General features: G+C 39.4%; 1 protein-coding gene across 2 annotated transcripts in view; it reads right to left on the bottom strand.

Moving 5' to 3' along the window:
* The window catches only part of SBNO1 (strawberry notch homolog 1), a 28,864-nt gene that overhangs the window by 1,856 nt on the left and 14,143 nt on the right, over positions 1–12,865 (bottom strand). For both annotated transcript variants that reach the window (XM_005524241.2, XM_014253813.2), the window contains exons 10-31: positions 12,017–12,178; positions 11,482–11,617; positions 11,297–11,402; positions 9,958–10,111; positions 9,687–9,869; positions 9,385–9,482; positions 8,566–8,717; positions 7,819–8,016; positions 7,383–7,553; positions 7,125–7,294; positions 6,237–6,368; positions 4,976–5,111; positions 4,447–4,559; positions 4,275–4,346; positions 3,728–3,827; positions 3,148–3,222; positions 2,757–2,903; positions 2,584–2,678; positions 2,355–2,447; positions 1,814–1,951; positions 1,252–1,328; positions 365–558 (exon numbers count right to left, since the gene is read on the bottom strand). In XM_005524241.2, coding sequence (XP_005524298.1) covers positions 365–558; positions 1,252–1,328; positions 1,814–1,951; positions 2,355–2,447; positions 2,584–2,678; positions 2,757–2,903; positions 3,148–3,222; positions 3,728–3,827; positions 4,275–4,346; positions 4,447–4,559; positions 4,976–5,111; positions 6,237–6,368; positions 7,125–7,294; positions 7,383–7,553; positions 7,819–8,016; positions 8,566–8,717; positions 9,385–9,482; positions 9,687–9,869; positions 9,958–10,111; positions 11,297–11,402; positions 11,482–11,617; positions 12,017–12,178 — 2,902 coding nt within the window. The remainder of the gene's footprint in view (positions 1–364; positions 559–1,251; positions 1,329–1,813; positions 1,952–2,354; positions 2,448–2,583; positions 2,679–2,756; positions 2,904–3,147; positions 3,223–3,727; positions 3,828–4,274; positions 4,347–4,446; positions 4,560–4,975; positions 5,112–6,236; positions 6,369–7,124; positions 7,295–7,382; positions 7,554–7,818; positions 8,017–8,565; positions 8,718–9,384; positions 9,483–9,686; positions 9,870–9,957; positions 10,112–11,296; positions 11,403–11,481; positions 11,618–12,016; positions 12,179–12,865) is intronic.

Raw genomic sequence — 12,865 nt, 5'->3', positions numbered from 1 at the left:
GCTCAAAAAACATGAAAACAATTATTTCAAAGGCCTACTATTCATTGCCAAAAATGGGGGGAAAAGTGAAGCCATTATGATGTCAAAGAACCTTGGCTGGAGCAGGCTGTGCATGACATTTTTGCTGCAGTAAATCCAGAGAACTGAAATTAAGTGTTCCAAAACCTGGCTGAAAAAGAAACCTGCCTTCATTAACCCTCCTCAATATATTGTATTGTAGAAGATTTCTACAGCTGCACTTCTACCCTTGTTGTCTTTTAAACTTCTTTATCCAAACTCAGCCACGTGGCTGCCAACAGAGCCACTCACCAGTTACAGCCCCCCCTGCTCCAAGGTGCAGCAGAGGAGCAGCCCGTGCACCTACCTACGATCCTCTGCCCATCTTCTGTCCTCAGGCGAACGATTTGCATTTTCACGTTTGTGCCGCTGACCGAGGCCAGGACTCCTTCCACCTTTGTCCACACGCTCAGCACGGAGCCACACAGCACGTAGTAGGTTCTGCAACGCAGCCCCACCTCACAGACCAGCCCCAGGCCTGCCTTCTTGCAATTGCCTCTCCTGCAGACAGAGAAAAGCTTTCAAAACCACTCTGCAAACAGAAGTTTTTCTAACTGCATTAAAAATGAGATTTGTGGTTATTTAAGGCGCATTCAGGGTTGAGCAAGGGCTGCACACCCACTAAGGGAAGGATGCTTAGGGCACAGGTAATGATAAAGCTTTGGGAAGGGTTGGCCTAGTTAAGTCCCCACCTACAAAACGCACAGACAGAGCTTTGAGTCAAAGATACCAACACTGAGGTCACCTGAGAGCTGGAGAATGTTACAGGACACTGGTATCTGATCAGGGTATCTCAGAAGCTCCAATATTAATCTGAAACTGCTACCAGTTATGCAGTTCCTCAGGAATCCAGCCATCAGCCAAGTTCAGACACACAGGAGGCAGCAGAGGAACAGCTGTTTCTGACATCCATCTCATCTCTAAACATTTCCCCCCAGTAACATTCCAACTATCAGACTACAGTAACAGGACAGATTAAGACACTTCAAGCACAAGCTACTCAGTAAATTATACATTAACATTCATCTCATGTATTAGAACTTAGGGCAAATGCAAAGCTTGATGTTTTCACTCAGAAGCTGGGTTGTTTGACTGGTCATGGGGCACAAGAAACACAGGACTTTACAGGGTGGACAGAAGCAGTGATAAAGTAGTCCAAAGTGAAGCAGTAGAAGCCAAAGCACAAACACTGACCAGTAGGCGTGGGTGCAGGTGTCTGCAGAGGAGTTGTACTGCTCCAGCCAGTGTGGCAGAGCATCCTCAGAAGGTACCTGGAAGAGTCATCCAAAGTGTGAATAAAGTACAACACATCAAAACTAACATAGAATAAAAAACAATTTTGTCATTATCATGAGAAGGGAGGGAACACCAACATCAGGATGGTGTGCAGAGGTACAGCATCCTACATTATAATAAATTTGAAACTATTCAACTCCAAGGATAAGCAAAATGACTAAACACAGCTCAGTGCTTTTTCAATGTGAGTTCCCTTAAGTTCTTGCAAATTAAACATCTGCTAGACCCTAAGGAACCTCATTTTTTATTACCACATCACAGATAATTTAGATAATTTGGATATAGGAATGCCAAAATCATGTAGACCCGCTTAAAAAAGACACAAGTAAAAGCTCTGCTCCGGAGAAAGAAATCTACTTTTTGACTTGTCAAAATTATACATAAATACAAAAAAATTAAAGTCCTTATAATTACTTTCAAGCTTTTCTAAGTTAAAAATAAGGATAACTTTAATGGTTACCTTCTTATATTTCTTTTTCAGGTCTGCACATGTTTCTAGCTTGAGTTGTTTCCCAGTATTTGGTCTGTATATCAAAAAAAGCTTCTTTTTAGGATTCACTTCTTTTACTAGAATTGCTGTTTTCTTGTTATTTCTTATCTGGAAAATAAAAAAAAAGACAAATCAAAAACTTCCTGAATTAAAATACGATCACAGTATCTGCTTAAGTGATTCCATATAGTTTTCTTTAGAGTAATAAGAGTGTGTAATAGTACAACCAAGGACAGTAACACACCTCTAGAACACAGTAACACACATTAACCTCACAGTGAAATCATAAAGTTTCCTGGTGCAAGTTGAAGTAAGAGCTATTAATCTGGGCTCATATTCCTATCAGAAAATATCTTGAGGAGGTAAAAGGAAGAATTTCATACTTGGTGTTAAAAATATAAAAATTAATTTTAATGTAAGAATCAATGTATTTTGCAAAACTGAATAAATAAGTTTTTCAGTTTAGTCCCTAAAACCTCTGAACATAATCCAAGAGACAGAAGCATCTTACCTGTAATGATAAATAAAATCCATCATCTGGACCTGTCTGTTCTGCCCAGATCTTTGTTGCTTCATCCCAAGACATTCCTCTCTCCACACTGATCTACAGGAGAGCAGTGCAGGGGTATTTGAGTGGGAACAGACTTTACAACAGTTACACACATGGGAACTGAACACATTGTAAAAATTTACTGGCAAATGTTATCAGTTCCTAAAGAGATAATACAGGATTAACTTACTGTGTACAGCTCCACATGTCCAGAGGTAGAATATCCAGGAGTTAAAAACTTCTTAACATCTGCCTTCCTCACTTTCTCATCCCCAGAGCCCAAATCTGAAAAGGAAATCCGAGTTTTATTCTGTTGCTCTGTTCTCACTGAAGTTCAAGAGCACTGTGAAATTATTTACTCACCTAAGATGCCCATGTCATATCTTCCATTCTTTTTAGCATTTTGAATAACTGCATTTAATGTGTCAGAGAAGTACTGGAACAAAGCATTCTGCTGATGGACTTCCATGCCAAGAATTCGATTCAGAAATTTCCCTATATTGTTGTAATCTTCAAAAAGAGTAAGAAATACATGTATTAGGTCAAAGATTAAGTTTGATAGCCACAAGCCCTCAATCAGTATTCAAAGACTCTTACAAACACTATTTAAATACATTCTTTCAGAAATGCAGAAAACATTAAGTTCTTCAAAAAGGCCATTTTTTAGATAGTTACAAGTTCATTTCTGCTGCTGGGAATCCACTGCCATGACATAAGATGTTGCCAGGGACATTCTACAGATACACCGAAGTACCTTTATCAAGTGTCAGTATTCCAGATCTGTCCTCTACATTTATCAAGCCTACGCCAATCAATCCTTGACGAACATCTAGGAAAGAGAAAAGTTAAATCATAGCTGCTTTGCCATCTAAAAATAATTCAGTGAATTAACAGCTTGTTTAGCCATAGGATCTGATTCCAAAGCCTCTGACACCCCTCATTTCCCACAACTAGCAGTTTCTACCTAATACATCAATAAGCAGGATGCAGCTTTGCCTTCTGTCCCTGCAGGAAGCACAGGCAGGGGAAAGCATCAATGGCACCATGCATGAGAACAGCTCCAACAGGTAAGGAGAAAATGAAGACAAAAATCTGTTTATAATACACTGCCAAACAGATACAGAACATTGCTTACACTGAGTTCACAGATCTGATTTCATGTGTGAATGTCAACATTCAAGCGATGTGCAAAGACTCACTGGGCCTTTACTCCCTTCTGTCTCAGCTGAGTATTTTAAATTGTAACAATGTTCTACAGCTCTAACAGTATTTCCATTTTCTGCATACTGGAGAAGGATCAAAAGGTAGCTCTTGCAGCCAGTGCATCATCTTACCTTTGAAGAAATCTCCAGGAAAATCAGGAGGAGGTGAGACCATTGGGGAGTCCAAGTTCACAATGGATTTCATAACAATCTCCAGAGCATTTCTGCCATACTGTGTAAGAAAAAAAGTTGCTCTATCAATGACATCCAGTGCTTGTGCCTCAGCCCCAGGCACACATGGTTTAACAGGGATTTATAATTCACAATGAAAGCTTTCTGTGCAATAGTGATGGAATTGTTTATCATGTTTATGAAGTGTAGTTTATAACAGAAAACAGCCCAGTCTTCATTTTTAATTAGAACTGCCAAATTAATCTTTCATTGTGGCTTAAAGGACACACACCATTTACTTAAAACTGATTGTTTGCAAGAGCAGAAAGGTGATTTACACACGTGTGTTCCACATGGCTTCACAAACAGAATTATGGGTTACAGAAAGAGGCCTTCCATCAGAAAATTGTACAGTTAAAAGTAAGGGATGGAGAGGAACCTTCCTCAACAGGTCATTTGTGGAAAAAGCACTACAGCATGAATTCTCCAACAGAAACAGAATTGTTACCTTGTTGTCAAAATTGAATCTGCTGAGGTCTCGAGTTTCTGTGGCCCGTCTGTCCCCGTGGGTGAGGGCTCCCTGTTAAGACAAATCATTGTTGTTAAAGACAACTATTAAGCAAGAGAAATCTAAGTTTCACTTTCTCAAAGGAAGGATCAGACCTCTTAAAACATCTTACCAAACTCTCCAGTCTTTTAGCAACTATAGATGCAAATCTTTGCTCTCCTGCCAGTTCAGAGATGAGGAACACATACTCTGGAGCAGTCACTTGGTTGGATCTATGAGTTCTTCCTGGATAATTAAATAGAAGCATGTATATTAGATAAATTCTATTTCACTGAATATTTCTAATAAAATATGAACTGTGAAGAACAAGGAAAAAAGGTAGAAGTTAAAATTAGTTTCTGCTCTAATACAGCAAACAGAAGGTAGAACAGAGATACTCTGAAAGTTGTAGCAACTTCTATAAAGACACTTCATACATGAAAGAAACTCTAAAGCTGCAGCCTAGGTTTATTTGTGAGGTTTCTTTCAAAGCTTTCAAGATGATCAGCTGTGATCACAGACAAAGCTATTCCTGTTCATGGCTACAAGAGACCGGAGGGGTCCTTCGGAGGTGGCCTAGTTAATCTGATTTTCCATGTTAGCAGTAAGTTCAGTTGTTATTCCTGAGTCTGCTGGGTAAGGACACACAGTGAGTGATTTACCAAACTGCTGGATTGCTCTGTCTGCGCTCCACGGCAGCTCCAGGGTCATGTGAACCCTCCGCCTCTGGTTCTTGGCCCTGCGGTCTGCTTGCAGTGAGATACCAGAGCTGGCAGCCTCCGAGATGATGGCAATGTTCTTTGATTGAGAAAAGAGCCCTTAGTTAGCAATAAATCCAAGATCAAGCTTCAGTTTAAAAAAAAAAAAATAAAATCTCGTTTTACAACTATGACCAAACATGGGTCTGGAATGGTTTCACTGTTACTCACAAGGCAGAGGAAGGGAAGCAAGGTGTGGCTTTCTGTATCAGTGTTAGAAATGCTAATGAACTTTTCTGAGTGAAAGCAGGGAGTTTTGCTTTACTTTTCAACAATAACTCCCTGTGCAAACAAAGACTTGCCATCCCAGAGGGCAGGTCTCCCTGACACTGTACTTCAGAAGGAAAAGGGGAGGGACATAGACTTTCTCCAATAGCAAACCAAAGAAAAGACAAAATGTTACTGCTAATGTTGTACAAGGAAGAAGATCCAGCCATTCCAGTGCCTGAATGCATTTGCCTTGAAAGAATGTAAATGTTTGGACTGTGCACGAGTCACAGGAACCCAAATCTTTACCCTCAAGTGTCACAAGGGACCACGCAAGTTCCATGCATAGTGACATTTACGCCATTTGCCCTCTTGTGGCAGCACGGCCCAAGTGAGCCACTGGCAAGGGCTTTCCCCTCTCTCCTTTCATCAGATGCAATTCTACCATTATTGAGGTCAGGATTTTCTTTCAGAGTGCAACATAAAGGGCAGAAGCCACCACTCCTCCCAGTGTTACTTCTCAATCCTTGTTAAGGTTAACAGGCCCCACCTTTTCCCTTCACCCCTCACTCCAAGTTTTCATACAGTGGTCTTCCCCATTTCCTAATTTAATTATTTCCTCTTGGAAGGGGAGGTGCACAGTGACCCGGATCAACGAATCAAAGATCTGAATCACCAATCTGCCTTTTAAATACGCATTGTTTTACAAAACCAGCTTAAAGGTGCCAGCTCTCAGTTTGGCACATGGCTGCACACCAAGCACATGCCTCTGAGGTTACCCAAACTACAGCCTGACTGTAAAACACTGGACTGCTGAACACACTGATTTGAAAAACAAAACAGCAGTGAACTGAAAGTGCTTCTTAACCACTACTTACAGTACCTGCAAGTCACTGGCGAAAAGCTTAGAGTTACTATGGCATCTGGCACATTTGTCTACAGTCTCTCTAAGGATTACCTTATCTCCATCCATGAACCTCTGCTTTTCTGTGATGTTCAGGATTTCAACGGGCACATCGAGTTCAGACCTTGACTCGTACGAGATGCTGCCATCATCATTGCTCACCACTCTGCCTTTGCGGCCCGTCATCTTTGGAAGGGAACACAAGCTCAGTGTGCCAATACCAAAACCAGCCCAGCACCAAAAGCTCCAAGCAATATTATTTATCCCACATTAAATTTGATGTACCCACATTAAAATGCAGTAATTTACTCCAACTGCAAAAATATATTAGAAAACCTGGGTTATTTTTTGGCTGATGCCATTATCTGCTATGTGGAACATGACAGAGGAAATCTATGTAAAAATGATGTTGCATTATGCTACTGTTCATAAGGGATTTTCCAGCAGCACTAAGAAAATAAACTGAACAGACAGCTTAGGCTGCCACTAATTTTAACAGGGTCTTTTAAATCACACTGATGCTGCTACTTGATAGAGACGGGTAGCTTAAAGACATGTTTCTGAAGTTATTGAGAGATTAATCAGGCTTTTCATTAACACATAAAGGCTCTTAATCTCCACTGCCTTGGAGGATGATCTAAAGCTCCTGTCTGTTAATACACACCAGCAGCAAATTAACTACAGCCAGTTAGAGGAACAGACCACAGTAAAGACTGAAGAGAAACTGGTGTGATTTACCCAGCTAGGAACTATCAAATCTCAGAAATAACGTGTTCACCCACTCAGAGCTCCCACTGTACTCTAACACAACCTCTGAGTTTCTCTCTCATTCAGAGGCATCAGCAGGGTAATCTGTGTTCTCATTCCTGAGATCACTGTCTTAAATTGATAAACAACCTCTAAAAACACACTTTTTTTCCCTATATGTGAACACCAGCCTACCTCTGCAACATTTTCAGGACCACCCAGTTCATCTATAAGCTCATCCAGTGTATTAGGTGGAAGATCTTCAGCCAGCTTTTCCAGTTTATCCAGCAGTTCTTTTTTCATTTGTTGGGCCCTTTCAACAGCATCCTGACTCGTTACAAAGCTGCTGTTTGTGTTACTGTTTGCTGAAAGTTAAGAAAGACTCTTTGAGATTTAGAATTTTATTGCCTAACTGCTAGGAAATGAATCAACATCAAAGAAAGTTGTTCTTACCAGACGTGTTGGTACTAGAAGTGGTGGTTCCAACAGTGGAAGTGAAACAGGTGGGTCGTTTGGATCCCAGACCAGAGGCTAGTAAGGCACTTTGAATAGAATCTGGGTCTATGCTTTTCTTCTTTTTCTTTTCTTTATTTTTTTTATGCTCTTTTCTAATCAACCAGGGATCTGAAGTTAAATAAAAGTTTCAAACATTTACTAAGCAGCCATCCATCCCTTTGAAACAAATACATTCCTATTGCATAAAGTGACTTCCGAAAGTCTGACTTCCAGTGTACAAAAATCTAATTGAAGTTTCACATTCTACTAATTGCAGTCTCACTGGAACTACATGCTTAGTGAACACTTATCTGTGGCTCACTGAAATGCTTGGGAAGACTTTGTTTACTCTCTGCAAATACAGCTGTTTGCTTGATGAAACAGACTGTCTTACCATCTTCATCATCTTCACTGGATTCATCTCTGAATGGGTTGAAGTCGTCATCATCTCCAGAACTCAAAAATTTGGAGCTCTCATTGTCACTTTCTTCATTGTCTGAAGCATCAGACTCACTCTCACTCTCATCAGAACTGCTACCTGCAAGGCCACCCGTTTTGCGGGCTTTTTTGGCTTCTCTGCTTATTTCTTCACCTAATTCCACCATCCCAGAAGAAAAAGAAGTTAGTTCAAACCTTGTAGTCTACACATTTTGAGGTCTGTTTTACCATACAAACTAGAAAAATATTCAAATTTTTAAAAACAGAACTACTTAAAAGAATCTAAATCTTAAGAGAACCTTGTCTCCCAAGTTTTTTATGTTCACTTACTTTTAAGATAATCAGTTTGGGAAGGGGGTGGTATTAGGCTTCTCTTCATTGAGTCTCAAGGCAAAGAAAGTTACTTGAGTGACTACATCAGGAAGTGGTCTGACACAGGCAAGACATTTTGGGATATGGTTCCATAGCAGATCAAACTAATTTTGAGCAAAATTAACTAAAATCTACAGGTCATATTACTTCAGCAGCAATATAACATCCAGTAATGGCAATCTCTAACAACAGCCTTAAGAGACCTGCAATACATTTTTTTTCATGGATTACTGTGCAGATATTCCCTTTTCCCCCCCCACAAAGTTCACTCTTAGGCAGCTCTGAAGTTGCCATTTTCACTGTGGTGTTAGTGTAGGAACCTATGCATTACCTTTTCGTTTCTTTACTTTGTTCTCCTTGCAAGGGCTGTCTCGAGGTGAATTGTTATTACTTTGAGCAGTCAGGTCAATTCCCAACAAGCTAAACAGCTTCTTCCTGTCTGGAGCTGGAAAGTGCTTTTCAATAAGAGACTGGAATACTCCTCTGTATAACAAAAAAAGGGTCGCTCAGTGGAATTTGCATTTATTTAAGTACAAACCTGTAACATTTAACAGCTTGCTTGACTTCTCTGAAGAATGGCTCCTTGTGAGTGCAGTTGGGCACTCTCTGATCACCCACATTACTGTATTTGTCCCCCTCTTAAAAGTAGGTGTTTCTTTTACAGCACTGTTATAACTTGGTAAATTTGTTCTTGGTAACAAGTGGCATTGCTACTGCCTTTTTTTATTGTTCAATTTAAATAAAAGATTAAGTTAATAAATTAAGATATTCAACAAGGCAGCCTTGGGATTGGCTCTGGGCCATCTGATCAAAGAGGGAAGTCATGGTCTGTAACTTGCTCTGGTGTAAATGCAGCACACACTTGGCAGGTCTCCCTGTTCCCCCAGTTTGAGGGAAACAGTACAAGCTGCTCACACCTGAAAACATCAGTTTGGAATGCCAGGAGAACCAGGAGCTAACCACTGCCTCACCTGAGCAGTGCTGCCAGATTTTAGGTACAGGCAGCTTCAGTAAAGAACATCAGCATTAAAGGATTCCCAACCTTCTGTGCACTGATGCAGTTTGACACACAGAAGGACAAACAACTACACACACACAAAGCTGGATGAAGGTTTGTTTTGTAAAGAACAATTTTAAAATTCAGTCTTACTTTGCTGTAGAAACAAAGTCATTCAGTTCTCCACCACCTTCCTCCAAAGCTTCCAATGTTCTTGCTTCTCCTGTCGACTGCAGGCCAATGACAACGCACTGAAAGACAAATGAATAGCAGACACTGCCAGTATGACTGAGATGTAAGTTTATTTTGCCTGAACTTCTGCTCATTAGATACCACAAAGTACAAAAAGCATGCTCCTACTATGGCTGAAAATATTTATATTATATAAAAAAGAAATTAATCTAATAGCTTTACATTTCAGACAAATGTTTAAAAATAAACCTCGATCATCTTACTTTGCCATTCTTGATTTCTTCCCGAGCCAGCTGCACCACCCTCTTCACCTTTGAGGCTATGCAAAGATACTTGAAAAACCTCTGGTGAGCTGACCAGAACTGACCCCACATGGACTTTTTCATGCGCTGCTCTGCATCGATGAGATCGGCCGCTTGCTGAAACCTCTCTCGAGCACTGACCCACTAAACAAGAAAAAGAGCATTCAAATCCCAACCAACTTCAACCTCTCAGAGCTCAACAGAGAAAGCAAATTTTCAAAGGGGTTCTTACCAGTTTCACAGATTTATTGTACATTTTCACATATTCCTGTGAGAGCAGAACTTCGTCGATTTTGAAAGTTACACCTGAAAAACTCAACTGTCTGGCTATGTACATTCCTCTCAGCTTCATATCCATAGCAACTATTTCCATGGCACCAACACCTCTAAAATAAAGGAACAATTTAAGTTTGTATTAGAATTTCCAAGAGCAAGGATTTGTTTAAAAAATGCATCTAAACACAACCCCAAGTACTTTAGAAAAAAGCAGCTTACGAATGTGAAGGAATATGTTTTCGAAGTAATTTGAAATTTAGTCTTTACAGAAAACTGCATCCCTGCCTTATAAATATTAAGTGTATCCCAAGAGGTAAAACTCAGTTACTTTTTTCCCAAATGACCTAGGATGGATTAGGAGACAGTAACTTATAAATTGTAACTGGATAACAAAGTTTGATCCACATATTAGCAAATTCTTGCTTTCTAATTTTATAAACTGCTGATAATTTAAAATAATACAGACCATTTTAAGTTATTCAGATTTATGCTGATACGAAAATTATTTAATTAGTAAAGTAACTTCAGTTCTCTTCAACAGCAACACACCTGGAGAGCACAGAAGTCACCTGCAAAACAGCTGACTGCTACTCATAGGCTTGGGGCTCTAACTCATTATTGCTTATTTTATATGCACGCAGTAATGAAGTGAGGCTACACTTGCAGAGTCCAGAAAAACCATACATCGTGTAGATGGTAAACAAGATGCATCCTAAGCCCTATTGTGGCATTCTGAAGTGTTCAAAATTATTTTTGAGTAGGCAAAGCAAGATGCTCACCCACCACAGAATGCGGCAGCGGCGTTTTCAACTGACCTTTAGTATTATTAGTATGTTCTGAAACACCAAGTACCTTGTAACAGCACAAAGAATTTCCCTGAACTGGGTTCTTATGCCAGTAAGCACAAGATTTCCTCCTGTTAAATTGCCTAAAATGAATGCATAAACATTAGAGGCCTTCTACAAATAGTGAGCCATTAACTACACTGAGCATACTCACTATAATACAGGGTGTTTTCATGGGGAGCAGCAAAGTATTTTGCTTTCCTAACACCCACATTTTTGAGAGGCCTCTTTTCCCAGAAAGCTTTTAAAGCTCTCAAAATTTTCTGTGAACAAAGGAAACATCTTATTTTTCACCACTTATGATAAATTACACTTCTGCTAGATTTAGAAGCCAGAGTTCTTAATGTGACAGGACATGTTTTTAAAGGACTAGAGAGTGATGGCAAGGAACTTGGAAGCACAGTTAGTCACAACCCTCTGCATTCTTGCTGTAGGCCTTTGAAATTTTACCTTCTTTCAACAGCCTGAATAAAATCACTGAATTCCCTAAACGGAGTTCCTTCACCCCATATTCCAAGACGGTTCATATATGCCATGTTTCTTGGCTCAGATGCACCTAAAAAGAGAAACATAAATCTGTACCAGTGCCAGCAAAACCACCCAGAGACATTTCATACAAACCCAGCAGTACATACCTGTGGCACTGGCATAAACAACCCTGGCTTTTGGAAGTTTATTTTGAAGTTCCAGTACAGCCAGACCTGTTTTTGTTGGTTTTGATGAACCAACAGGACACAGATTCTTTGCTTTGTGACACTCGTCAAATACGATCTGAACCCTAATTAAGGAAAAGCTTTGTCCCACTAATTTATAGAATGAGGAGCTAGAACAGAATGCAAGAAAATCTACTACTTACAATAGGGGGTAGGTGGAAATTGTAAACTCAAGACACTAGTCATTTTAACTAAAAACCTTGGAAAAATATTTAGATAGTATTTAAGAACAAAATTACCAGCACTTGAGTTCTTGAAAATGCTAGTCATACTTCAAATATATATTTAAATAAGTCTGTAAAAAATAGCAGTGTAAACTTTAGGTCCTTAAGGATAATAGTTTAATTTTATAGATTTTGATATTGCCATAACAAATAAAGAATACCTAAAAAACTTTGAAGATATAAGTTTAAATAGCAATTTGGTTATAATCAAAAGAACTCCAGAAAAAGGATACAACTCCATCAAAGTCTTCACCACACCAGTGAAGAAGCTGCTTTAGTCTGGTTTTGTATTTACCACCAGACTGACTTTCCCCAATAAGAGAAGAATAGGTAGCAAAGATGACACCTTTCTTCACACTTCCATTATGTTTGGAAGAAATCTTCCCATACTTGAACTGTAATAAATAGAAATTACAGAAATTAATCAAGAGAGACCCCTCCTCAATCCCACCTAACAGATGATTAAGGGATGCTGGTGGTCTTAAAGGTGTGAACACTTGGAGCCACACATAACCCCACATGATGATCAGGGCACAGCTGATGGCAGTGTGGTTAAGGGGTTTTACTGGGCCTTACTTAAACATAAGACTTAAGGAAGACTAAATCTGAGGCTTCAAAAGCTTAGGAGCCACATTCTTTAGCTACATGGTTTCCACAGTTTAAATACAATTGAGATTTTAGTTTCAATGTATCCCTTTAAGAGCCAATGCCTCAAGTGTACTCACAATTGCTACCATAAATGATGATTTCTAAAGCCTTATTTTAGAAATTAAGAATTCACCAAGCAAAAATACCAACTTAAACCAAACTTTTAAGTTCAATTAATTCAACCAGTAATTACACTTTACAATTTAAGCAGCTAATCCAGAGCAGAGGCAGTGCCTCCAAAAATAACTGCACACACCACTGCTGCTTTAATAAATCACTGAACAAGTCTATTATTCAAGTATTACACATAAAATGCATTACATATTAAATGTGCACTGAAAGATAGAAAGGAAAAAATTCAAATGCTACAAAGCCTTAAAGATGTAAAGAATATTTCAACTTCTAGAAAACACTCTACTAGTAGTGTCAGTAGA

This window comes from Pseudopodoces humilis, chromosome 20 (assembly GCF_049639895.1).
Source record: "Pseudopodoces humilis isolate 2021_Gansu_Grassland_sample_001 chromosome 20, ASM4963989v1, whole genome shotgun sequence".
In the NCBI taxonomy this organism is placed as follows: Eukaryota; Metazoa; Chordata; class Aves; order Passeriformes; family Paridae; genus Pseudopodoces; species Pseudopodoces humilis.
The sequence above is the reverse complement of the archived record's forward strand: the minus strand, read 5'-3'. Positions and strand labels throughout refer to the sequence as shown.